This window comes from Myxocyprinus asiaticus, chromosome 43 (genome assembly GCF_019703515.2).
Source record: "Myxocyprinus asiaticus isolate MX2 ecotype Aquarium Trade chromosome 43, UBuf_Myxa_2, whole genome shotgun sequence".
Classification (NCBI taxonomy): Eukaryota; Metazoa; Chordata; class Actinopteri; order Cypriniformes; family Catostomidae; genus Myxocyprinus; species Myxocyprinus asiaticus.
In genome coordinates, this window is record NC_059386.1 from 4018410 (window position 1) to 4043617 (window position 25208).

The 25208-nt window shown below is 39.0% G+C and overlaps 1 protein-coding gene across 3 annotated transcripts in view; it reads left to right on the forward strand.

The window, feature by feature from the left end:
* Window positions 1-25208, forward strand: part of LOC127433275 (peptidyl-glycine alpha-amidating monooxygenase B-like) — a 339472-nt gene that overhangs the window by 53470 nt on the left and 260794 nt on the right. For all 3 annotated transcript variants that reach the window (XM_051685008.1, XM_051685009.1, XM_051685010.1), the window contains 2 exons: window positions 476-596; window positions 15058-15115. In XM_051685008.1, coding sequence (XP_051540968.1) covers window positions 476-596; window positions 15058-15115 — 179 coding nt within the window. The remainder of the gene's footprint in view (window positions 1-475; window positions 597-15057; window positions 15116-25208) is intronic.

Here is a 25208-nt window from a genome sequence, read left to right on the forward strand (position 1 = left end):
AAACTTGTTCAGTTTATATCTTAGTTGTTGAATCTTTTTATGTTTATACAAATATTTACACGTTAAGTTTGCTGAAAATAAAAGCAGTTGAACGTAAGTTTATATCTATATCTATCTATCTATCTATCTATCTATATATATAAAAATGTTTTTTCTCCTGTAATTCAGAGTGTCATTTAGAGGTATTTTGAAAAGGTGATTTTGTCCTGTTTATTGTTAGTAAGAACATTTAATACAACCTTTTATCTCGAGGAACATGCTAAAATGTACATTAAGTGCTAAAGAATAATCATTGCAATAATTGCTGGAATAGTCTTATAATCATTCTAATAATCTTTAGATTAGACGATTATCAAAATAATCATTAGTTGCAGGCCTAGCTGTCAGAAGATTTGACAGTATTGTCAGTATTGTCAACCACTCCTCATATAATTTTCTTATGAGATCTAGTGAAGTTGTGTTTTTCTGTAAACAGGTTTCAGGACAGTGCCTGGTCAGACCTAAATGACTGCTCCAGGATCAGACAGCCATTCGTCTTGTCAAATCCTTACAATTTCTCCCTGGATATCCACATGCCAGAAGTGATTCCAACAGAAGTAAGAGCTCTTTACATCTTCTTTAAGATCAAAGATAATAAAAAAAATAATAATAAAAACAAAACATTTCTTTAAAAAGCTGAGAAATATCGTCCTTTGAATAGACTGTAAAAATACATTTCGGATCGTTTATTTTTTATCACAGCAGATGTTAAACGCATTCAGATGCATTTTTTTTTTTTCCATGTCTTGATATTAACATGGTGCTTCTTCAGGCCTAAGGTCTGGACTGCATCTCCTCACAATCAATCTGCTGTACTGCATTACAACTGCGATTGTTGTTGCAGATGAAACCTAAAATGAAAAGCAGATGAAAGCTCACTGGATGCTTGTCGAGTGCGCAATTAGCCAAGAAAGCCTATATTTTAAATTTTTGGGAACAGGGCTGCCCCCTAATAGTCAACCAAATGTTATTTGATGAGAAGAGTCTTGGTCGGTTGGTCGCAGAAAAAAAAAACTCCACAGGAAACCAACGAACACTGGTATTACCGCTGGTTGGACACTAGGTGGTACTATGGGGTAATATTTGTTAAGCAGGGTTAGGGTTAAGCCTACACAATAAAACAAGACACCTTGATTTCAAATTTTGAACTAAATTTTTTTATTCATTTTAATAAAATATTCAAATGAAACTGGAAAAAAATTAAGTGCAATTAAAATGGCTTTATAACAGTTGTGAAGGGCAACATCTCTTTGGAAAGTAACCTACTCCATCTGTGCATTCTCTACCAGTCTGTTATTTAGTTGTCCTGGAAAATACATCATGTGTGTGAATAAATTCATTTTGTTCCCTCCTTCATGATATATATATATATATATATGTATATCACAATATCCAATTACATCAGCAACACCCAGGCTGAGGGATCGGTGAATATTCTTGCTTTAGTGATTTTGCATTGAAAAACTTAAATCAAAAACATTTCTAAATTCAAATTGCACACCAAATGAAACGAAAAAGCAATTAAGCATAAAAACAATTATAAATGTAAAAATAATCATTATAATGATGATAATAATCACTGAAATATAAATCATGGTTTGAGGTGAATGTGTTTTTGCATTATTTTATGTTTTAATCACAGATGTATAGGCTGCAGAGTTGTGGTCACAATGAACTGCCCTGTGGAAATAAAATGAACTGAACTCAAAGCACCTCCTGAGCTGAGATGTCTGAGGTCATTTGCAGCACTCATAGACGATACTGTTCTTGCAAAAAATAAATTAAAAAAATATATTCAGAGGACGGAAATAAAGAGAGAGTGAGAACCTTTTACATACGTGTGTTCCACGAGACTGCAAGCCTCTGTAAAAACAGTGTGTCATACATGCGCATAGATGCTTTTCTGTCATCTGTTCTTAATGATATAATAAAGTGTGTTTCTTCAAGCACATGTCTGTGTGTCTACGGGCAAATTATTTGTAATATTAATTTGATGATAATAATAGCCTAATAATATAATAATAATACATTAATGGGAAAACGAGCCAAATATCGTCTTGACATCGTCAAAGGCATCAGCTATTGGCGATCACTTTGACATCGTTGATCCCCGAGATCATTGTCTGTCGGCACAACCCTTATGTGCATTTCTCTCTATAAATTAATAAAATGTTCAGTCTCCTTGCTGGTTTTTCCGACACATTCAGAATCATTACCGCTTTTGCCGGTGTTGCTGCGGCTTGCTTCGTGCTTGTGCTTATAAAATTTATATTTTAAAGGTTCATTATTAAGGTTTAGTATTTCTCTGTAATGTAGAACAGTGTTAGCAATGTTACATATAACATTCTTTCTCAGCCCTGGAACTCAAACCATTTTCTGATGCCCCCCCAAAAAATATCTATTTAAGTAATTAAATTAATATAATAAATGTGCGACAACTAGTCGACTAATGGCTTAAACTAACGCCTGCTAGTCGACTAGGAAAATCTTTGGTCAGGGGCAGCCCTAGTTGGGATATTAACTGACCTTGAAGATGTATAAACATCTGGATTGTTAATTCAACAAGCAAATGGAGCTATACCGCATCTCTGCAACCAAGCGACACGATAAAACAATCGCACCTGTTTACAATCAACGAAGCTGATATTCGATATATATATATCAATATTTTTGCATTTGCTCTGGAACAATTTAAAAAGGTTGTTTTCTTTTGCCCCCCATGAAAAAGACTTGATTTTGATGATTTAAAGAACATACAAAATGTTTACTAATAATCTAGACATAGTGACCACTTACTGCTTTTAAATAAATGAACACAGAAGGAATTAAAAAAAAAATCATATTTATTTAAATGTACCAATATAAAAATATGAAGATAATGGTACAAAATGTGCAGTCTTTTTTTTTTTTTTGTAGATAGCATTTCAAGTACTATATATTACACTGACATAAAATAACACAATGAGTAATTCAATCATGTTTAAATGTACCAATAGAACAATATGAAGAAAAAGGTACAAATCAGGCACAAAACAAAGTGCAGTCTGCCAGCTTCTTTAGAGCAAAGTACTTTACCAATACTAAATTTTACACTGATGTAAATTAACACAAGGATTGATATTCAATATTCATATTCTGCAGTTGCTGTTGGAGTGGACACCACAGTGTCAGGCTCAAAGTAAGTGTTAGCAAGTAGGGACTCAATTTTGTGGTCCTCAATATAAGTGCATTTAGACCTTGGATCAGTGAGAAAGCTAATGTCCAACAGCCTGTTGGTCTCAGGATCAGAATATTTATCACTGAGGTACTCCAAAATTGAGCTTTTGATTGATTTGGTAAGGTCATTATCTTCTTATTGAGGTGCAAGGATGTTGATATTGAACAGAGAAAGCACTGGTTTGACACAGGGAACTGACACATAGTCCTCACCTGACAATGCATTGGTACAATCTAGAAGGGACCGTATAGCTTTGTGAACAGACTCCAGCACCTCAAGGTTATACCAGGTAGGAACCAAATGTCTTGCCTTTTTATCAGAGGCAAGGACTTTGCTTATGGCTGGTTCTTGCTCCAGGACTCGAGCAATCATTTGTTCCCTGGATCCCCACCTGGTAGGTGACTCTGTAATAAGCTGGTGACTTGGTAGACTGAGGTCCTTCTGGACATTGGCAAGTTCTCTTCTCCTTCTCCAACTGTGTGATGTCGTGGAAATGTTTAGTACTTTCCCAAAATAGAAGTAAATTCCCTAAACTACCTAACTAACACTGGTCTCCTAGTTTCCCAGCAGCTGGTCTCCTAGTTTCCCAGCTTGTTACAACTCAGCATCCACTGAGAGGTTGGCAGCGTCCTGCCCGCAGTCAATACGCACTCAAGCCGAGAATCTTGCTGTCTCTAGCAATTTACCGTAATACTCAATTTATATATCTAGACTTATGCTGAAGCATAATAACTCATCCTGGACTCCAGTTTCTCCTTTTTCTCGTTTATTAGTATATGGCCGGAGAGATCTCTTTTCATTAGAGACTCTTCCTAACAAAATAATTCAGAAGCTTTTATACATTATTGCATATCTAACTCCCGTAATACTTGTTTACACCATTTTGATTGGACATAGTTAGGATTAGCTAATCTTCTTGGCAAGAGATCAACGTTATGAAATGTAGTTATAAATAAAAAGTATGATGAAACTTCCAGTCATCGTAAGTTGCATGTTACAGTGCATAGGGTTCAACAATGTCAGGTTCCCATTTTCCAGTTTCCCTTAAAAGATTCCACTTGCATTGACACTTCTTTGCACCTTCTAAGTTATCTTTTAAACTTAATTCAAAATTTTCCATTACAGTGAGAAGCTGGCCAAAATGTTCTTGCACACACCAATACTGTGTTCAATGCGGAAATCCCTCATGCTTTTCTCTGTGAAAAACATTTGTATACAGTACATTTCCTTTAACCTAACTTTGTTAAGAGCCAAACTATTCCACAAATGAAGTGTGAAACCAAAGCCTACTCCATGCTGTCTCCCTGACACACACACACACACACACAATTATACTATCACAAAATGAGGCTAGCTCTCCCTCTCTCTTTCTCACACACACACACACACACACACACACACACTGGTGTGGCTATCCTTATGAGGACTCTCTATAGACATAATGATTTTTATACTGTACGAACTATAGATTCTATCCCCTAAACCAAACCCTCACAAAAAACTTTGTGCATTTTTACATTTTCAAAAAAACATCATTTAGTATGTTTTTTTTTTTTTTTTTTTTTTTTTTAAGCGATTTGAATTATGGGGACACTAGAAATGTCCTCAAAAAACACATTTATAGCATAATAGCCTTGTAATTACCAGTTTGTAACTTAAAGAAATGTCCTCATAAACCACCCAAACCCACCCACACACACATACATACACACACACTCACACATTTACATTACATTTCATTTAGTCATTTAGCAGACACTTTTATCCAAAGTGACTTACAAATGAGACACATAGCAAGCAATTTGTCATACTAAGTTTAACAACATCTGCAGTATAGGACTGCCAAGAAAGAGCACAGAAGAAAGAGACAGACAAGGATTTTTGTTTTTTTGTACATTAATTGCAGTAGTAATCAATCAGGGTGGCCAAGGATGAATCTCAGTTGCCTCCGCGTCTGAGACCATCAATCCACGCATCTTATCACGTGGTTTGTTGAACGCGTTACCGTGGAGATGTAGCTTGTGTGAAGGCTCACGCTATTCTCTGTGGCATCCCCGTACAACACACCACACGCCCCACAGAGAGCAAGAACCACATTATAGCGACCACGAGGAGGTTAACCCAACGTGACTCTACCCACCCTAGCAACCGGGCCAATTGTTTGCTTAGGAAGCCTGACTGGAGTCACTCAGCACGCCCTGGATTCGAACTTGCGACTCCAGTTGTGGTAGTCAGCATCTTTACTTTCTGAGCTACCCAGGCCCCCTGGTTCTTGAATGTTGAGAAGGTAACAGTAGATCGTGTGGAGTTTGGGAGTTCATTCCACCACAGAGGAGCAGAGAAAGTGAACGATCGTAAAATAGACTTTGAGCCTCTTTGTGATGGGACCACCAGGGGTTGGTCGTTTATAGACCGCAGAGAGTGAGTTGGAGCATAGACCTAAAGAACGAACACACACACAGACACACACACTTTGGAAATGTATTCAGTTGCAGTTTAGATTGACATAAAATCCCTCATCTTAAAACACTTAACAACAGCAAGATGAAGGCGATGTCTGAAACATTGCAGCCTTGTCCACTTATTCAACTCAATCACTTTGACAATATTGCTCCCGTTGTCAGTTGTGATGCATACTTTACTCACATAATCCATCTGCGATGACTTCTCCCATGTGTTCATCTGTGAAATAGAACTGGTTTGCAGACAAGCGCATTTAAGCTCCAAGCCATCAATAAAATGTGTAGTTAGACTGAGGTAGGGTTCGCAGGTTTGGCTCGTCCACAGGTCGGAAGTGGTAGCAAAGTGCATTTTATGCTGTTCGCGAACTTTAAAATACAGCTTTGGGAGCGCTTCCTGAGCAAAGTATTTCTGACACGGCAAATTATATCGGGGGTCGATTGTTGTTAGCAGCCGCTTGAACCTAATTTTTTCCACAGTACTGACAGGTATCATATCTTTGGCTATGTAAAAGATAAACACCGATGTAATATCTTCCAACTTCATACTATTTCTCGCATATGGCACACTGCAGGAGAATGATTCAACCAGCTTTGTTTGTTTTGGTACGGTAGGCCTACCAGATTTTTCGGCAGAAGAAGAGGCCAAGGCAAGTGATGGCCCGTGGAGTTTCATGCATTCCTTGTATGGCACAGGATGTTGCTTGAGATGGTGAAAGAGATTCGTTGTGCTACCAAACCTTGTGGCTATCATCTTGCACAGCTTGCAAAATATGGTATTTTGTTCAGTATCTGTTTTCTTAAAACCAAACCATCCCCATATTTCAGATTGTGCGTTCTTTTTGGGGACAAAATATCATCTCCTCCCATGTCTCATTCCACACCTGTGTCGCTTGCTGTCACCATTTTCTAATGATGTGTAAACAGACCCTCCCCCTTCAGTACATCTCTTGTATTAATGCTGTCATACTTGTAAGATGAAAAGGGGGAGTGAAACTGGTCTACTGGTGCCGTCTTTAGAAACTAAGTTAAACTTTTAACACTATTGCGATATTCATGATATTCCCTAATTTTATATCGTCAGCAAAATTATCATGATAATATCGCTAATATTCAATGTATCGCCCAGCCCTACTTTCTGCCACATATTTTGGTAGCAGGTGCAGCCAAATCAGTATTGTGGCAATACAGTATACGGACCCCTAGCATTAGCATCAATGTAATGTCGAATGACTGACTTGAAAGAGGTGTCTAGATTACTATGGTAACCCTGGTTCCCTAAAAGGAGGGAACAAGACATTACGTAGCCTTGCTACAATATTGATTGCCTTTTACGTGCTTTGGGAGGGAATAAAAGTTGGTATACTAAAACATCTGAAATTTTACAACAATCACCTAAATCTCACAGGGGGCTACTTTTCTACATTTGTACCTCTAGTTTTATTCAAATGGAATGATTTTTAAAGTATATAGAAGGTTTCAACATTAAGCATTGTCATGTACTTGTCCGAGTAGAAATGCTACTTTTCCGGAGAGGAAAAAAATGACTATTTTAAATTGTAGTGCAAATATAGTTTATTTAGAAGCAATATTTGCTTCAGTATTCTCAATTAGTTACTCATTTTCCAGGAAGACATGATGCAGTTGTGTACTGACTTTCATGTACATTGTTGTTCTTGGTAAATACCTTTTAACAAGTACTTAAACAGGTAGTTAAAAGAATAGTTCACCCAAATATTTTTATTCTGTCATAATAACCCTACCTCATGTTGTTCCAAGCCCATAAATGAGAGAAATTGAAATGGAATACAAAAGTAGATGACTGAGACTAACATTCTGCCTAACGTCTCCTTTTGTGGTTCATGGAAAAAAGAAAGTCATATGGGTTTGCAAAACATTAGGTGAGTAAGTTAAGTCTGAATTTTCATTTTTTTGTCAGCTGTTTCTTTAAGAGTTTAAGTCAGTTCTCACCAGACTGACAAGTTGACAAAATGCACTGAAAATTAATAAATGAAATCCTGAAAGAGGGGAACTTGCTGCTAAATCAGTTATGATGTTCATGGACAACAGATAATAATATGTAGGCAATTAAAATATAGATAATAGGATGATATTTTTAATATTTATATTATTAATATATTATCTATATTACATAAATTGATACACAGGCATAGTTATATTATTAAAATGGACTGATTCACAAGGCAGAGAAATACCTGTATACATCAGATGAAGCGTGAGATGGAGAATGGAGATGCAGCAGGTGTTTATAAGGATGATGAAGTGTTTCTCTTTACCAAGCAGTAGTTCTGGTAGTTTTAAACAAAAGCATTCTTGCTATTTCTGCCTGTCTTGTCAAATGTGCTGTAGGGCTGGGCGATATGTAAAAAATATTTTAGCAATAATTGCCCTTTTTTTTTCTTCCAATTAACACATTTTATTGATTCAAACAAATGAAACAGAAACGCAAAACATATATGCACAGAATCAACTTTTAACCCCCATTATTACCCTCCCCCTCCAATACCCAACCCCACCCTTCCCCTAACAAACATCCCTGTGGTCAAAGCCAAAGTACGCCTCCAGGTTGCCTAGCCTTCTATCTGACATCTCCTCAAATGCCGCCACCCTGCCTATCTCCGTGCACCACTCCCGAAATGAGGGCGCACCAGCCGACTTCCATCCCCTCAGAATGATCTGTCTACTGATCATAACACTGGCTAGGACCCAATTTCTTATGTATTTATCCCCTATTCTAATGACCGCCCCATCGCCTAAATACAGAGTCTGGGGCAAAATGAAATTTGAGTGCCCAATACGTCACACATAAAATTGTGAACCCTCAACCAAAACTCTTGGATCTTAACACACCATCAAAAAACATGAGTTGTGTCCCCATCTTCTGATTGGCATCGCCAGCAGGTGGTGTGTCTTTAAGACCAAGCCTATACAATCTAGAAGGGGTCCAATAGAATCAATGTAAAATCTTAAATTGCATAAGGCACACCCTTGCATCTCTAGATGCAGACTTGATGTTTTTTTAGAATCCTAGCCCACACTCCCTCCTCAAATACCAAGTTTAAATCTTTCTCCCATAATCTGTTGAGAGAAGTTGAAGCTTCATCCCCCAGACTCTGAATTAGCAGGGAGTAATACACTGATGCCTCATGGCCTTTTCCAAAAGTAGTAATCACCACTTCCAGAGTATCTAACGCTTTAGGGGGGTGTATGCTACTCCCCAAAATAGTACAAAGCAGGTGGCTCAGCTGTAAATACCTAAAGAATTGAGACCTGGGAATCCCAAAATGTTGAACCAAATTTTCAAAGGATCTCAACACTCCACTCTCATATAGGTCACAGAGTATATTAACCTCTCTCACAATCAACTCTGTCCAGCAGAAAGGGGACTTATTAATACATAATTTTGGGTTCAGCCATATGCTTGAAGCAACATTTAAATAAATGTCCGAACTAAACACTTTGGACACTTTTGTCCATACAAATGTGAGATAACGGGGTGTAACTTAACTTCTCCGGTTAGTTTGATAGAAAGGCTTTGCAGTGGCGAAATAGGGGCAAGAACTTCCTGTTCAATACAAAACCAGTGAGGGGCTCTCTCAGGTGGAAGCGACCAGTGAGCCAAATTGGTCCGAGACCGAGTGCATAATAATAAAACAAAATCTTGGATAGGTCTAGCCCACCTTTGTCAATTGGCTAATGCAATTTACTGAAATGTAATCTGGGATGTTTACCATTCCAAATGAAGGACTTCGCTATGCTATCAAATTGCTTGAAAGAAGAGAGGGGGACATCTATAAGGAGAGATTGTAGCAGGTAGTTGAATTTTGTAATACAATTCATTTTAATAACATTAACTTTCATAGATAAATGTAATGAAGCCCACCTGCCCACATCACTCGAAAACCTTTTTTATTAAAGGGTCAAAATGAACTCCAACTAAATCACACGAATTTGCTGGGAATAAAATGCCCAAATACTTAATGCCCTGTTTGGGCCACTGGAAGGCACCCGGCTGAAAAGCCGTTACCGGGCAGTACGCTGTCAGAGCCAAAGCTTCAGATTTAAACCAACTGACTCTGTATCCTGAGAACTTAGAAAAGGAATGAATAATTCTGTGGAGGCAAGGCATAGATCTAATGGGGTCGGAGACCAATAATAAAATGTCGTCTGCGTAAAGCAAAATCTTATGCACCATCCCTCCCACCATCACCCCTGGAAAATCATTCTCCTTTCTTATTGCGGCTGCTAATGGTTCCAGGGCAATATAGAACAATAAGGGGGAAAGAGGGCAATCCTGCCAGGTGCCCCTATCCAGAGTAAAATAATCTGAAATTAATCCATTTGTTTGTACTGCCGCTACTGGGTTTCTATAAAGTAATTTAATTCATCCAAAAGTATTCCCGAACCCGTACATTTCCAAAATCTTAAAAAGATAATCCCATTTTACCATATCAAACGCCTTTTCGGCGTCAAGTAATATGGCAGCGACCGCAGTCTGTTCATTCGCCACTGACCACATGAAACGCCTAATGGTATCAGAAGAGCTATGGCCCAAATAAACCCCACCTGATCTATATGTATAAGAGATGTCATAACTTAATCAGTTAGCCAAAATTTTTGACAATATTTTAACGTCTAGCTGGATCAGGGAAATTGGATGGTAACTCTTACACTCGCTTGAATCTTTGTCCTTTTTCAGAATCAAACTGATCCGGGCTTGCGTCATGGTTGGCGGAAGCTTTCCATTCTTTAATGATTCCGTATAAACTTCTAGCAAAAGTGGAGCCAGTTCTGTAGCATAAGATTCAGCAGAAAAAAATTCAACGGAGAAGCCATCTGGCCCCGGAGCCTTGCCTGTAGGAAAGGACTTAATTACCTAGCCAAGCTCCTCCAAGGTTATCTCAGAATCAAGAGAATGTTTTTGCTCAGTCATCAGTTTAGGAAGTTCTAATGGTTCCACAAAGTTTCTAATATCTTCATCAGTAGACGAAGACGTGGAACTATAGAGATCAAGATAGAATTCTTTAAAAGCATTATTAATATTAATGGCAGAGGTAAACATTTCACCACCAGCAGATTTCACTGAGGGAATGGTAGAAAAAGATTCTCTGTTTTATATATCTAGCCAGAAGTTCCCCTGCCTTGCCCCCGACTCAAAATATGAAAGTCTTGCCCTGAATAGCCAAAACTCCACCTTCTGTGACAAAATAGTGTTATGTCTGTATTTCAGTCGGGTCAATTCTCTGAGGCCATCAGATGACATTCGGTGCGCCAGCTCTGCCTCGGCTTCTTTCCAGTTCCATTTTGTTAGAAGTTTATATGGAAACATTAAAGACTGGAAAGCTTCCGCCAAACAATGACACAAGCCTGGATCAGTCTGATTCTTAAAAAGGACAAAGATCCAAATGAGTGTAAGAGTTACCGTCCAATTTCCCTGATCCAGCTAGACGTAAAAAATATTGTCAAAAATTCTGGCTAACCGATTAAGTAAAGTTATGACATCTCTTATTTAACATTCTTTTTTATGATTAACATTTTATTCAAACACAGAAAATCAAAACATAAATACACAGAATCAACTTTTAAAACACACTACCACCCATCCCCATCCCCAACCCCACCCTAACCCTTAACAAACACCGCTGTGGTCATACATGAGCACCTACACAAGAAAACAAAAACAAAACAATTAATAATACAAATATAATTCACACACATTAATAACTGCCCCTCTCTCTCCACTGATCCACCCTGTGGACCCCCCAAGAACACCAAGTATCTACCCCATTTCCCAGCAAACAAATCCAAATTCCCCAGTCTTCTATATGATCCTCTTCTAAAGCCGCCACCCTCCCCATCTCTGAGCACCACTCCTGAAATGGGGGTGCTCCAGCCGACTTCCAGCACCTCAAAATCACCTGTCTGGTGACCATAACACTGAATAGAAACCAATCCTCCACATGTTTATTCCCCACATTGATGACCGCCCCATCTCCCAAAATACAGAGTCTGGGGCAGAACGAAACCCTAGTCCCCAAGACGTCACATACAAAATATGACCTTTTCCGAAAGCAGTATCACCTCTCCCAGAGTATCTGCCTCTTTAGGGGAGTGAATGCTAATACCAAAAACAATACAAAGCAGGTGGCACAGCTGTACATACCTATAGAATTGAGATCTGGGAATCCCAAAATGTTGAACCAAATTTTCAAAAGATCTCAACACTCCACTCTCATATAGGTCACTGAGTGTAGTAACCCCCCTCACAATCCACTCTGACCAGCAGAAAGGGGACTTATCAATACATAATTTTGGGTTTAGCCATATGCTTGAGGCAACATTAATATAAATGTCCGAATTAAACACTCTGGACACTTTAGTCCATGCCGAGTGCAAATGCGAAATAATGGGGTGTGAATTAACTTCTCCGATTAGTTCCATAGAAAGGCTTTGCAATAGCGAAATAGGGGAAAGAACTTCCTGTTCAATACAAAACCAGGGAGGGGCTCTCACAGGTGGAAGCGACCAATGAGCCAAATGTCTGAGACCGAATGCATAATAATAAAACAAAATTTTGGGTAGGCCTAGCCCACCTTTGTCAATCGGCCTATGTAACTTATTAAAATTTAATCTAGGATGCTTACCATCCCAAATGAAGGTCTTCGCTATGCTATCAAATTGCTTGAAATAAGAGAGGGGGAAATCTACAGGGAAAGATTGTAGCAGGTAGTAACATTTTGGAATGCAATTCATTTTAATAACATTAACCTTCCCAATCATAGATAAATGTAATGAAGCCCACCTGCCCACATCGCTCAAGTTATGACATCTCTTATACATACTGATCAGGTGGGGTTTATTCGGGGCCGCAGCTCTTCTGATAACATTAGGCATTTCATCAATATTATGTGGTCAGTGGCGAACGATCAGACTCACGGCCATCTCACTTGACGCCGAAAAGGCATTTGATATGGTAGAGTGGGATTATCTTTTTAAGATTTTGGAAATGTACGGGTTTGGGAACACTTTTATTGGATGGATTAAGTTACTTTATAGACACCCGGTAGCGGCGGTACAAACAAATGGATTAATTTCAGATTATTTTACTCTGAATAGGGGCACCCGGCAGGGTTGCCCTCTTTCCCCATTATTGTTCTGTCTTGCCCTGGAACCATTAGCAGCCTCGATAAGAAAGGAGGAGGATTTTCTAGGGGTGATGGCGGGAGGTGTGGCGCATAAGCTTCTGCTTTATGCAGATGATATTTTATTATTCGTCTCCGACCCTTCTAGATCTATGCCTTGCCTCCACAGAATTATTCATTCCTTTTCTAAATTCTCGGGATACAGAGTTAATTGGTCTAAATCCAAAGTTTTGGCTCTGACAGCGTACTGCCCGATAACGGCTTTTAGTTAGTTAATTTTGACCCTTTAATTAAAAGGTTTTTGAGCGATGTGGGCAGGTGGGCTTCATTACAGTTATTGATGATTGGGAAGGTTAATGTTATTAAAATAAATTGTATTCCAAAATTCAACTATCTGCTACAATCTCTCCCTATAGATGTCCCCCTCTCTTATTTCAAACAATTTGATAGCAAAGTGAAGTCCTTCATTTGGAATGGGAAACATCCCAGACGTGAACCATACCAACCAAATTTTCACTTTGTTTGCACCTTGTCCACATAGTTTTAATAACTACGGTATATGTCTAATGGTTGATTAAAGGATAAATTATCAGATTTGGCAGTTAATAATTGTTAAATTTTTCTTGTATGTCTCAAGTTGGTACATGTTTCAGTTATGAAAGTACCGAAAAATATATGAAAAATATGTATAATTTATAGTTCAAATCCAAGTAAAAAAAGAGACTATCTCTACCTGTTTCTCTCACACATAATTTATCAAACAACCTCTCACTTACAAGAATATTAAAATCATTCAAATTAGTGGTAGAATGATCTGCCAAGTCTGCTAATCTGTTGATATTTGTCCATATTGAGATGATCTGCATCAGCCACTCTAGATATTGGCATTGGTATCAGCAAAAAAAAAAAAAAAAAGAAGAAGAATAAAAAAAAAACCCATATCGGTTGACTAATTGATACAAAAATACTTAATCATAATTACACACAAAAAAAGAAGTTTAAAGTGTGCATGCATGGTAATGCATATCCCTACTCATAAAGATATGCTTATGCATATCTTTAGAAACAACTTTATTTTTTTCAACCTGAATAACAAAATGATACATGAATAATTAATAATGCATTCATATCAGAACTAAACAGACCATTATAAACTGAAATACTTTATTATTTTATCATTACTGCAATCATAGTTTCTCATTAATGTACTCATTATAGTGCTTAGTACTATACTTAGTATAAAAATGTTGCAGTAATGATAAAAGTGTGTTGGGATAAGATGACCTAACTCAAAAAATTCTAATAATAGGGGCACCATTACAGGTTAGTAAAAAATATTGTTTCATCTTACAAAGGTATTTAAAAAAATAAAATAAAAAATTGGTCAATTTTGATCATTAAATCTGTTGTTTTACAAATGTAGTATCAATTGTGCTAATGAGAATGCATAGTGTTTGAAACAAGTCTCTTCAGAAATGTATCCTTTACCTGATGCATCATGGCAGAGTAAGTCTTTATTTGACAAAAAAGGCAGCAAAAAAGTGTTGCAGTAGAGACAAATGGTTTGATTGACACCAGTTTTTTTTTTTTTCATTCTATTATCCAGACTGGGATGTTTGGGATGTCAACAATGTTTTTTTTTTTTTTTTTTTTTTTTTTACTATTGGACCTGGGGTACTGTACATTACTTGAGTTTTATTTAATTGTTATTATTTTGTTTATACTACAATTAAAGGTCCTAATTTTGAATTTGGATGTGTTGCATTATTAAGAAGTTAACCAGAAAATTATTTAAAAATCTAACATAAAACATGAAATCCATTGTAATCTTTGTGCATGATGGAGCTAAGTGTATCTATTGTGTTCAAGTTTTAAATAGAATTTCAGAATTATTTTATATAGAAATCAAGCTTGGTTTCATGAGAATCACCCAATAACATAATATATACCACCTTATGATTTCATTCTTTTAATTGCTTTGGTATTGATGTGAGTTAAAAATGTTTTATCATGGGCCCAGAACTGCACACATCAAAGCCCAGGCTGACTCATAGCCCAGTTTCATAGCCAAGTACTGTAATTTTATTTAATACTTGACTTTGTTTGCAGTATTAGAGCAGCAATAAATGTGGGTATCTGTGGGAGAAACTGCCTAAAATGTGTGTTTGTTTCTTAACAGTCTGATAGCTACTTCTGTATGGCTGTTCCAGTCCCCACGTCACGGGAGGCCTTTATAGGTGAGTAGACATATCAAATATAACAAAAGAGAGTCTCAAAGATAATAAATACAGAGTGATTTAAGAGTTCCTTTCATTCAAAAAGACTGTCATTTAAGCCAGTAACTGATTAGGCAGCATGGCAGCTGAGACATTCTACGAAATGGGTGCCATTTCCACTTTGCAATTTTCAAAATTTTCATTAAGAACAAACCTTACGTTTTCCAATGCAGCCAGTGTAAAACAGCCCAAACAAAATTGTAGCTCAGATCCTGGCATCTTCTTTCGATGTTGTTAATTTTGTTGTTGTTGCTGCTAAGGATACGCACATGCAAACAATGTCAGAAGAAAAACTGTAGACACTATATGACGACACTACTGGGGTTACTTTTTTGAGTGCGAATGCAAGAGGGGAAAAGTCTCCTCAGGTGTGCTGTTCCTCATAAGAATTCTCATCTAGAAAGTTACTAAGGGTAAAGTACTGGGACTGTAGGTGGTAAAGGGCTAAACTGTATGGTTACTGTACTAAAACCATGGTTTATTTTCATAGGGGAAGGTTAGGTTTAGGTTTAGGGGTTGGTGTAGGGCATCTGTGGGACTCTAAATAAACACAGTAAATACCCTGCAGTGATACCCATATACTGTATATTAGTGTTTAAATATGGGTGCAAATAGTATCTGCCACATTTTGCACCTGAGTTAAGGTCAACCCTTTACCAATATTCCCAACCAGGGTTGGCGTGCAAATAATATATGCCACTATTTGCACTGGGGTGTAAATAGAATCCACCATTATTTGCACCAGGGTGCAAATAGCATCTACTTACCTAATATTCACATGATAAAATATTGTTTTTGTTATATGTTACGTTTGAGGTCATGCAGAATATTCTGTTAATCATAAATTGAATATTTAATCTGACTACAAGCAGAATGAAAGGCAGAGTATTAGATGTAATCTTGTTCTGGCCAGTGTCTGCTGTTTAATTTTCAGATGAGATTGCAGTTGCCCTTGGAAACGTGTTGTAGTATTCTCCATCCTGCTGTCTGGTCAGGCAGATCTTAACACGAGTAACCCAGGCCACATAATATTGAGATGCTAGCAGCAGCGGCTGTGACTGATGGCTTATAGACAGACTGTGTTTGTCAAGCTCAAGCAGTGTGAGATTTACTGCCCAGGCAACAGTTCTCCCTCAACACTCACCACCAATATAATATAGGAATGGATTTCAGCCATATTGGATGGACAATCACACAATCCAATTGAAATCAGTTTGATATCCATCAATGTTCGATGTGTCCTGTAACCCTTATGTACAGTACATAATTTACTGTGTTTGAACATTTTTCAGGATGGAAGTATTAATATGGGTTTTATAGAAGCTATTTACACAGAAATTACATAGATATTTCCACAAACAAATCATTGTCTCTAGTGGCTGTAATGCAGTGACTGTAAATTTAGGCAGGGTTGGACATCTTTAGTGTCTTTCACACAGAGATTCCAGAAATTATGGGATTCTGTTCATTCACACTGCCAGAGCTTTTCAATAATCTGCTCCCAGACACCCTCCTCAAATTAAAAATCAGAATCAGAATGAGCTTTATTGCCAAGTGTTCTCACATACACAAGGAATTTTTTTGGTGATAGGAGAAACAAGTGCACACAGAACATTACAGTGAGACACAGAATAAAAACAAGGTAAGAGAATAAATAGACATAAAAATAATAGGACATAGAATGGTGTATGTACATGTTCAAATGGTAATGTATGTGCAAGGTAGGGGTTTTTACAGTTATTGAATTAAATATGTGAATTGACAGGTACATGAGATATGTATTTACATTATTGCACTTTGGGGGAGTCCTGAGGCAGTTTAATTGTTCATGTGAAAAATGGCCTGAGGTTAAAAACTGTTCTTGTGCCTGGATGTCCTGGCAAGCAGTGCTCTGTGGTGCCGGCCAGAGGGCAACAGTTCAAAGAGGGAGTGGGCAGGGTGTGTGGGGACCAGAGTGATTCTACCTGCATGTTTCCTCACTCTGGAGACATACAGGTCTTGGAGGGTGGGCAGGGGGACACCAATAATCCTCTCAGCAGTCCAGACTGTCCATTGTATTATCCTTCTGTTTGATTTGGTGGCTGAACCAATCCAGACAGTTATAGATGTACACAGGACAGACTCGATGATGGCTGAGTAGAACTGTGTCAGCAGCTCCTGTGGCAGGTTGAACTTCCTCAGCTGGCAAAGGTAGTACAAACTCTGCTGAGCCTTCTTCACAATTGAGTCTATGTGGGTGTCCCAATTCAGGTCCTGAGAGATGGTAGAGCCCAGGAGCCTGAATGGATCCACTGCTGACACAGTGCTGTTCAGGATGGTAAGGGGAGGGAGGGAGGGGGGAGATTTCTCCTTAAGTCCACAATCATCTCCACTGTTTTGAGCATGTTCAGCTCAAGGTTGTTGTGATCACACCAGACAGCCAGCTGATCAACCTCCTGTCTGTATGCAGACTTGTCACCGTCACGGATGAGGTTGATGACCGTGGTGTCATCTGCAAACTTCAGGAGCTTGACAGAGGGGTCATTTGCAGTGCAGTTATTCATGTACAGGGAAAAGAGCAATGGAGAGAGAACGCATCCCTGAGGAGCACCAGTGCTAATAGTTAGGGTCCCGGATATGAGTTTCCCCAGTCTCACTAGCTGCTGTCTATCTGTCAGAAAGCTGGTGATCCATCGACAGATTGGGGTAGGCACGGAGAGCTGGGTCAGTTTGGTTGAGAGGAGATCAGGCATGATGGTATTGAAGGCTGAACTGAATTCCACAAATAGGATCCTTGCATAAGTCCCAGGTCTGTCGTGGCGTTGCAGGATATAATGCAGTCCCATATTGACAGCATCATCCACAGACCTGTTTGCATGGTAAGTAAACTGAAGAGGGTCCAGCAGGGGTCCAGTGATGTCCTTCAGGTAGTCCAAAACCAGTCTCTCAAACGACTTCATGACCACAGACGTGAGAGCGACAGGTCTGTAGTAATTAAGTCCTGTGATTTTGGGTTTTTTGGGGACTGGAATGATAGTGGAGCGTTTGAAGCAGCAGGGAACTTCACACCAGTGATCTATTAAAGATCTGTGTGAAGATGTGGGCCAGTTGGTCAGCGCAGACTTTCAGACAGGCAGGTGAAACACTGTCTGGGCCTGAAGCTTTCCTAGTCTTCTCTTTCTTGAAGACCCGGCACACATCCTCCTCACAGACCATAAGTGCAGGTTGAGTAGCAGGAGTGGGGTTCCAGGAGGTGTTGGTGTGTGTGTGAAGTGAAGATCAGAGCAGGGGAGTGCTGTGAGACTGGGCTTTTCAAACCTGCAGTAAAACATATTCAGTTCATCAGCCATTAGTTGACTCTCGACAGAGCGAGGGGGAGATGTCTTGTACTTGGTGATGCTTTTCAGGCCTTTCCACACAGATGCAGGATCATTGGCTGAAAACTGTTTTTTCAGCTTTTCAGAGTAGCTTCTTTTAGCCACTCTGATTTCCTTAGACAGTGTGGTCCTGGCCTGGTTGTACAATATTTTATCCCCACTTCTGTAAGCATCGTCTTTGGCATGATGAAGCTGTCTGAGTTTTCCTGTAAACCATGGTTTATCATTATTTATCATTGTGGCTGCAACTTCAAAAACACCAATCAGTCCAGTCAAAGCAGGCTTGTAGTTCCAGCTCTGCTTCATTAGTCATCTCTTTACAGTCCTTACTACAGGCTTAGCTGGTTTTAGTTTCTGATTGTAGGTCGGGAGAAGATGAAACAGACAGTGATCAGAGAGTCCTAAAGCTGCACATGGGACAGAGCGATATGCATCCTTTACAGTGGTGTAGCAGTGGTCCAGTATATTTCTGTCTCTGGTGGGGCATGTGATGTGTTGTTTGCATTTTGGCAGTACATGGGTGAGGTTAGCTTTATTTGATTTTTTTATTAACAATTTTTATTGATTCCATTCAACAAATTAAATAAACATAACAGAAAATGCGGAATCAAATTATATATAATTAAACCCTTACACCACCAAGAAACATGGGTTGTGTCCCCATCTTCTGATAATTACAATATTAACTCTAACTAAATCACACAAATTTGCTGGGAATAAAATACCCAAATATTAATGCCCTTTATATATTTATATAAAAATGTATATATTTATTTTAGTTTTTGTGAGTAACATTTTTAATTGATTCAACTAGAATCAACATTTAACCCTCACTTTTGTCCACACCGAGTGCAAATGTGAGACAACGGGGTGTAACTAAACTTCTCCGATCAGTTTGATAGAAAGGCTTTACAATGGCGAAATAGGGGCAAGAACTTACTGTTCAATACAAAACCAGGGAGCGGCTCTCTCAGGTGGAAGAGACCAATGAGCCAAATGTCTGAGACCGAATGCATAATAATAAAACAAAATCTTGGGTTGGCCTAGCCCACCTTTGTCAGTCAGCCTATGTTACTTATTGAAATGTAATATGGGACGCTTACCATTCCAAATGAAGGACTTCGCTATGCTATCAAATTGTTTGAAATAAGTGAGGGGGACATCTAAAGGGAGAGATTGTAGCAGGTAGTTGAATTTTGGAATACAATTCATTTTAATAACGTTAACCTTCTCAATCATAGATAAATGTCATGAAGACCACCTGCCCACATCACTCGAAAAACTTTATTAAGGGGTCAAAATTAACTCTTAACTAAATCAGACAAATTTGCTGGGAATAAAATGCCCAAATACTTAATGCCCTGTTTGGGCCACTGAAAGGCGCCCGGCTGAAAATCCGTTGCTGGGCAGTATGCTGTCAGAGCCAAAGCTTTGGATTTACACCAATTGACTCTGTATCTTGAGAACTTAGAAAAGGTATTAATAATTCTGTGAAGGCAAGGCATAGATCTAGTGGGGTTGGAGACGAATAATAAAATATCATCAGTGTAAAGCAAAAGTTTATGTGCCACACCTCCCGCCACCACCCCTGGAAAATCATCTTCCCTTCTTATCGTGGCTGCTAATGGTTCCAGGGCAAGACAGAACAATAATGGGGAAAGAGAGCAACCCTGCCGGGTGCCCCTATCCAGATTAAAATAATCTGAAAATAATCCATTTGTTTGTACCGCTGCTACCGGGTGTCTATAAAGTAACTTAATCCATCCAATAAAAGTATTCCCAAACCCATATATTTCCAAAATCTTAAAAAGATAATCCCATTCTACCATATCAAATGCCTTTTCAGCGTCAAGTGAGATGGCATCGAACTGAGTCTGATCATTCACCACTGATACTGATGAAATGCCTAATGTTATCAGAAGAACTGCGGCCCCGAATAAACCCCACCTGATCTATACATATAAGAGATGTCATAACTTTACTGAATCGGTTAGCCAAAATGCTTTGTCCCCCGACTCAAAGTATGACTGTCTTGTCCTGAATAGCCAAAACTCCACCTTTCGCAAGAAAATAGTATTATATCTGTATTTCAGTTGGGTCAACTCTCTGAGGCATCAGACAACATTCGGCATTTCAGCTCTGCCTCGGCACTTTTAATATTCCCTTCCAACTCCACGAGTTCTCGTGCTTTGGACTTTTTGATGAATGTGGCGTACTGTATGATCCGACCCCTAAGAACTGCCTTATGTGCCTCCCAAGCCACACCCACAGAGGATACTGAAGACCAGTTAGTCTCCATATAAACATTAATTTCAGCCTTTAACATTTGTTGGAATTCAAAATTTTGCAAAAGGGATACATTAAAGCGGGAACTATATGATTTCTTTTTCTCCGTATGTGGCAACACCTCTAAACTCACCAGGGCGTGATCTGAGACTAAAATGTTTCCAATTGAGCAATCCATAACAGATGAAATGGGGGATTTATATATATATATAAATAAAAAAATAAAAAATCTATCCTAGAATAAATCTTATGGACTGATGAAAAAAATGTATAGTCCCTACCAGATGGGTTAAAAAGTCTCCAAATATTAATAAGACCAAGATTTTTAAACATCCTGTGAAGCATCAATGTTGCACTAGGGGGCTTGCACAATTTTGCTTCACTATGATCAAGGACTGAGTCCATCAAAAGATTGAAGTCTCCTCCCAATATTATATCATGAGTGGTGCCAATGGCTTGCAACATCCCTAAAAAAGCCCTGATCATCAGCGTTAGGTGCGTAAATATTAGCCAAAATCAACCTTTGCCCCTGAATTTCTGCTAAAACAATAATGACTCTTCCTAATTTATCTTTAATCTGTTTGAGACATTTGAATTGTAGATGTTTTCTTATCATTGTAATTACTCCCCTGCTCTTACTTGAGCCAGCACTAAAGAATACATGTCCACCCCATATCTTCCCAAAATTTTCAGCTTCCTGCAGGGAAAGATGCATTTCTTGAAGAAACACTATATCATATTTCTTGTTTAAGAAAAGAAATAACCTTTCTTCTTTTTATGGGGTGCCCCAACCCATTCACATTCCACGTGGAGAGAGACAATCCACTCATATTAACATTTGACATTTTGACATATTAGAAATTTTTTTATTGTGTGTCAAAAAATAAAATTATAAAGACCACATTCCAACATTGGTGCAACAATCAACCCCCGAACATCCCCCAGAACAAAAAAAAAAAAAACAGAAAAAGACAGCGCACGACAGCGCACGACAGCGCCAACCGGCGTCCATTCTTCTAAACTCAAACAGTCCATGTACGCCTAATGAGAGTTCCCATGACAACTTTGCCGATGGATTGCTCAAGTCCGGTTCTTCTATACAAATTTTGTGGGACAGAATTACAGAACAGAAAATAATCTATGAAACAAACTACAGCCAGTAGGCGGAATAAGCACAAAAAACATGTAGATTCATGCACACAACTGTCCTAAAGGTGTGTTCCTCCACGAAACAAGCTCCATCCAGTAGGAGGCATAAACACAAAGAACGTGTAGATTCATCCACAAACTGTCCCGAAGGAATGTTATTCCACAAAACAAACTTGAGCCGCTAGGCGTAACCAACACAAAAAGAAACACATAAGGCGCTTAGTTTCCTCAGACAGTCAAGTGAATGTTCAGTGAGTCATGTCCATTCGGCTGCATTGAGAGCATCAGCATTACCGTCATGTTTGACAATTGACGCTGAATCTTTTCCACCGCACCGGCCAAATTGAGTCCCAGGCTTTCGGCCTGTTGCTTAGTGGCCTCAGCTTGAGCATGTAAGTGTCTTTTAATGTCTCCAGAGCCCGAGGATTTTGAATTCTTTCAGTTATGGAACAGGGTGTATCGAATCTCACTGGTTTATGACACAAAAGTATTAAAACTAGCAAAGTGCGCAGAGTTCGCCATTCACATGTCCGAACCCCGCATGGCACCTCGTGACTCCCCCTCCTCAAATCAATGTAGATAATTTAGTATTAAATTAGAATAATAAACTTGACTGGGTCCCACAGTAATATTTTAGTATTATGCAATGTTCTACTGAGTTCCAAAATTTCACAATAATGTTTTAAGTAAAAATATATGAAGGTAAATAATGCTTTTTATTAGGTTACTATGTATCATTGTAAATAAAATATAAATATAAAAGTGCATATCAATAAAAGTGATTAGATCTCATTCTCCCTTGTGTTCATTTTGTGAAAGGCTAGGGAAACATGCCTTCATTATTTTTAAATAGATTTAGCCCTTTCAGAAGAAATTCATAATTATCAAGATTGAATATATAGCCTGAACATTTTTTAGATAATTTTTTAAGCCATTATGCCCAACCCTAGTTTACTGCACCCCTTTAAAACCTGTTTTGTTCAAGTAATATGACAACATTTATTCATTACAGTATTATTGCTTTGCTGGATTGTCATATTAGTTTTGTACTACTATTCATTATGCTGATTTATTATATTCTCACACAAACAATACACAAAGCAGACATGCACAACAACAGTGCAACCCATTGAGGAGACGGTAAGATCCCTGTCAAAAACGGTACAGCTATGGAAAAAATTAAGAGACCACTCCAAATGTTCAGTTTCTCTGGATTTACTATTTATAAGTATGTGTTTGAGTAAAATGAACATTTTTGTTTAAACTACTGAGAATATTTCTCCCAAATTCCAAATTAAAATATTGCCATTTAGAGCATTTATTTGCAGAAAATGACAACTAGTCAAAATAAAAAAGATGCCGTGTTTTCAGACCTCAAATAATGCAAAGAAAACAAGTTCATATCAAATCAAATCACTTTTATTGTCACACAACCATATGCACAAGTGCAACAGTGGGTGAAAGTCTTGGGTGCAGTTCCGAGCAACATAGCAGTCGTGACAGTGATGAGACATATACCAATTTACAATAAACATCACAATTTACATATCTAATATACACGTAATTACACAACACAATAATAATATACAATGTACAGTATACAATACACACAATATAGAACACACATCCACATAATATAGAATACACATACAATAAAAATAGTATATAAAGTACATATAAAATATACAGTAGGTTGTATTGTACTGTATTGACATTCAGGCTGTCAGTTGCCAGTGTGTTGTTAAGAGAGAATATAATTTATGACAGTCTGGTGTGAGATAATAAGATTAATAAAGTGCAGTGCTGATGTATGTTGATCGTGAGAGATCAAGAGTTCTAAAGTCTGATTGCTTGGGGGAAGAAGCTGTCATGGAGTCGGCTGGTGCGGGTCCTGATGCTGTGATACCGCCTGCTTGATTGTAGCAGTGAGAGCAGCCCATGGCTCGGGTGGCTGGAGTCTCTGATGATCCTCCGAGCTTTTTTCACACACCACCTGGTATATATGTCCTGGAGGGAGGGAAGCTCACCTCCGATGATGTGTCTGGCAGTTCGCACCACCCTTAGCAGTGCTTTGCGGTTGTGGGCGGTGCTATTGCTGTACCAGGCAGTGATGCAGCCAGTCAGGATGCTCTCTACAGTGCTGGTGTAGAACCGTGTGAGGTTGTGGTGGTTCATTCCAAACTTCCTCAGCCATCTCAGGAAGAAGAGGCGTTGATGAGCCTTCTTCACAACGGCCTCAGTGTGGATGGACCATGTGAGTTCTACAGTGATGTGGACACCGAGGAACTTGAAGCTGCTGACTCTCTCCACCAGTGCTCCATTGTTGGTGATGGGGCTGTTTTCTCTGTCTTTTCTCCTGAAGTCCACCACAAGCTTCTTGGTCTTGCTGATGTTGAGGGAGAGGTTGTGCTCTTGACACCAGCGTGTCAGAGTGTGCACCTCCTCTCTGTAGGCTGTTTCATCATTGTCAGTGATCAGACCTACCACCGTTGTAGCATCAGCAAACTTAATGATGGCAATGGAGCTGTGTGTTGCCACACAGTCATGTGTGTACAGGGAATACAGGAGTGGGCTGAGAACACAGCCCTGCGGGGCTCCAGTGTTGAGGGTCAGTGATGAGATGTTGCAGCCCATTCTAACCACCTGGCATCTGCTTGACAGGAAGTCCAGGATCCAGCTGCACAGCAAGCTGTTTAAGCTCAGAGTTTCTCATCAAGCTTGGAGAGCACTATGGTGTTGAATGCTGAGCTGTAGTCTACAAACAGCATTCTCACATAAGTGTTCCTTTTTTCCAGGTGGGAGAGAGCAGTGTGTAGTGTAGATGCAATGGCATCATCAGTGGAGCGGTTGTTGCGGTATGCATACTGCAATGGGTCCAGTGATGGAGGCAGCACTGAGCAGATATAATCTCTGATTAGCCTCTCGAAGCATTTGCTGATGATGGGGGACAGAGCAACAGGATGCCAATCATTTAAGCAAATGATTTTGGATTGCTTTGGTACAGGCACAATGGTGGACTTTTGGGAGACTACAGACAAGAAGAGGGAAAAGTTGAAAATGTCCATAAAAACACCAGCCAGTTGGTTCGCACGCACTCTGATGACGCAACCCGGAATGCCGTCTGGACCTGCGGCTTTACAGATATTCACCCGTCGGAAGGATCGGGTTACATCCGCTACAGAGACAGAGAGCGAACTAACCTCTGTAGCTTCGGCCACGAGAGCTCTCTCCGCGAGGGTGCTGTTATTTCCTTTGAAACGAGC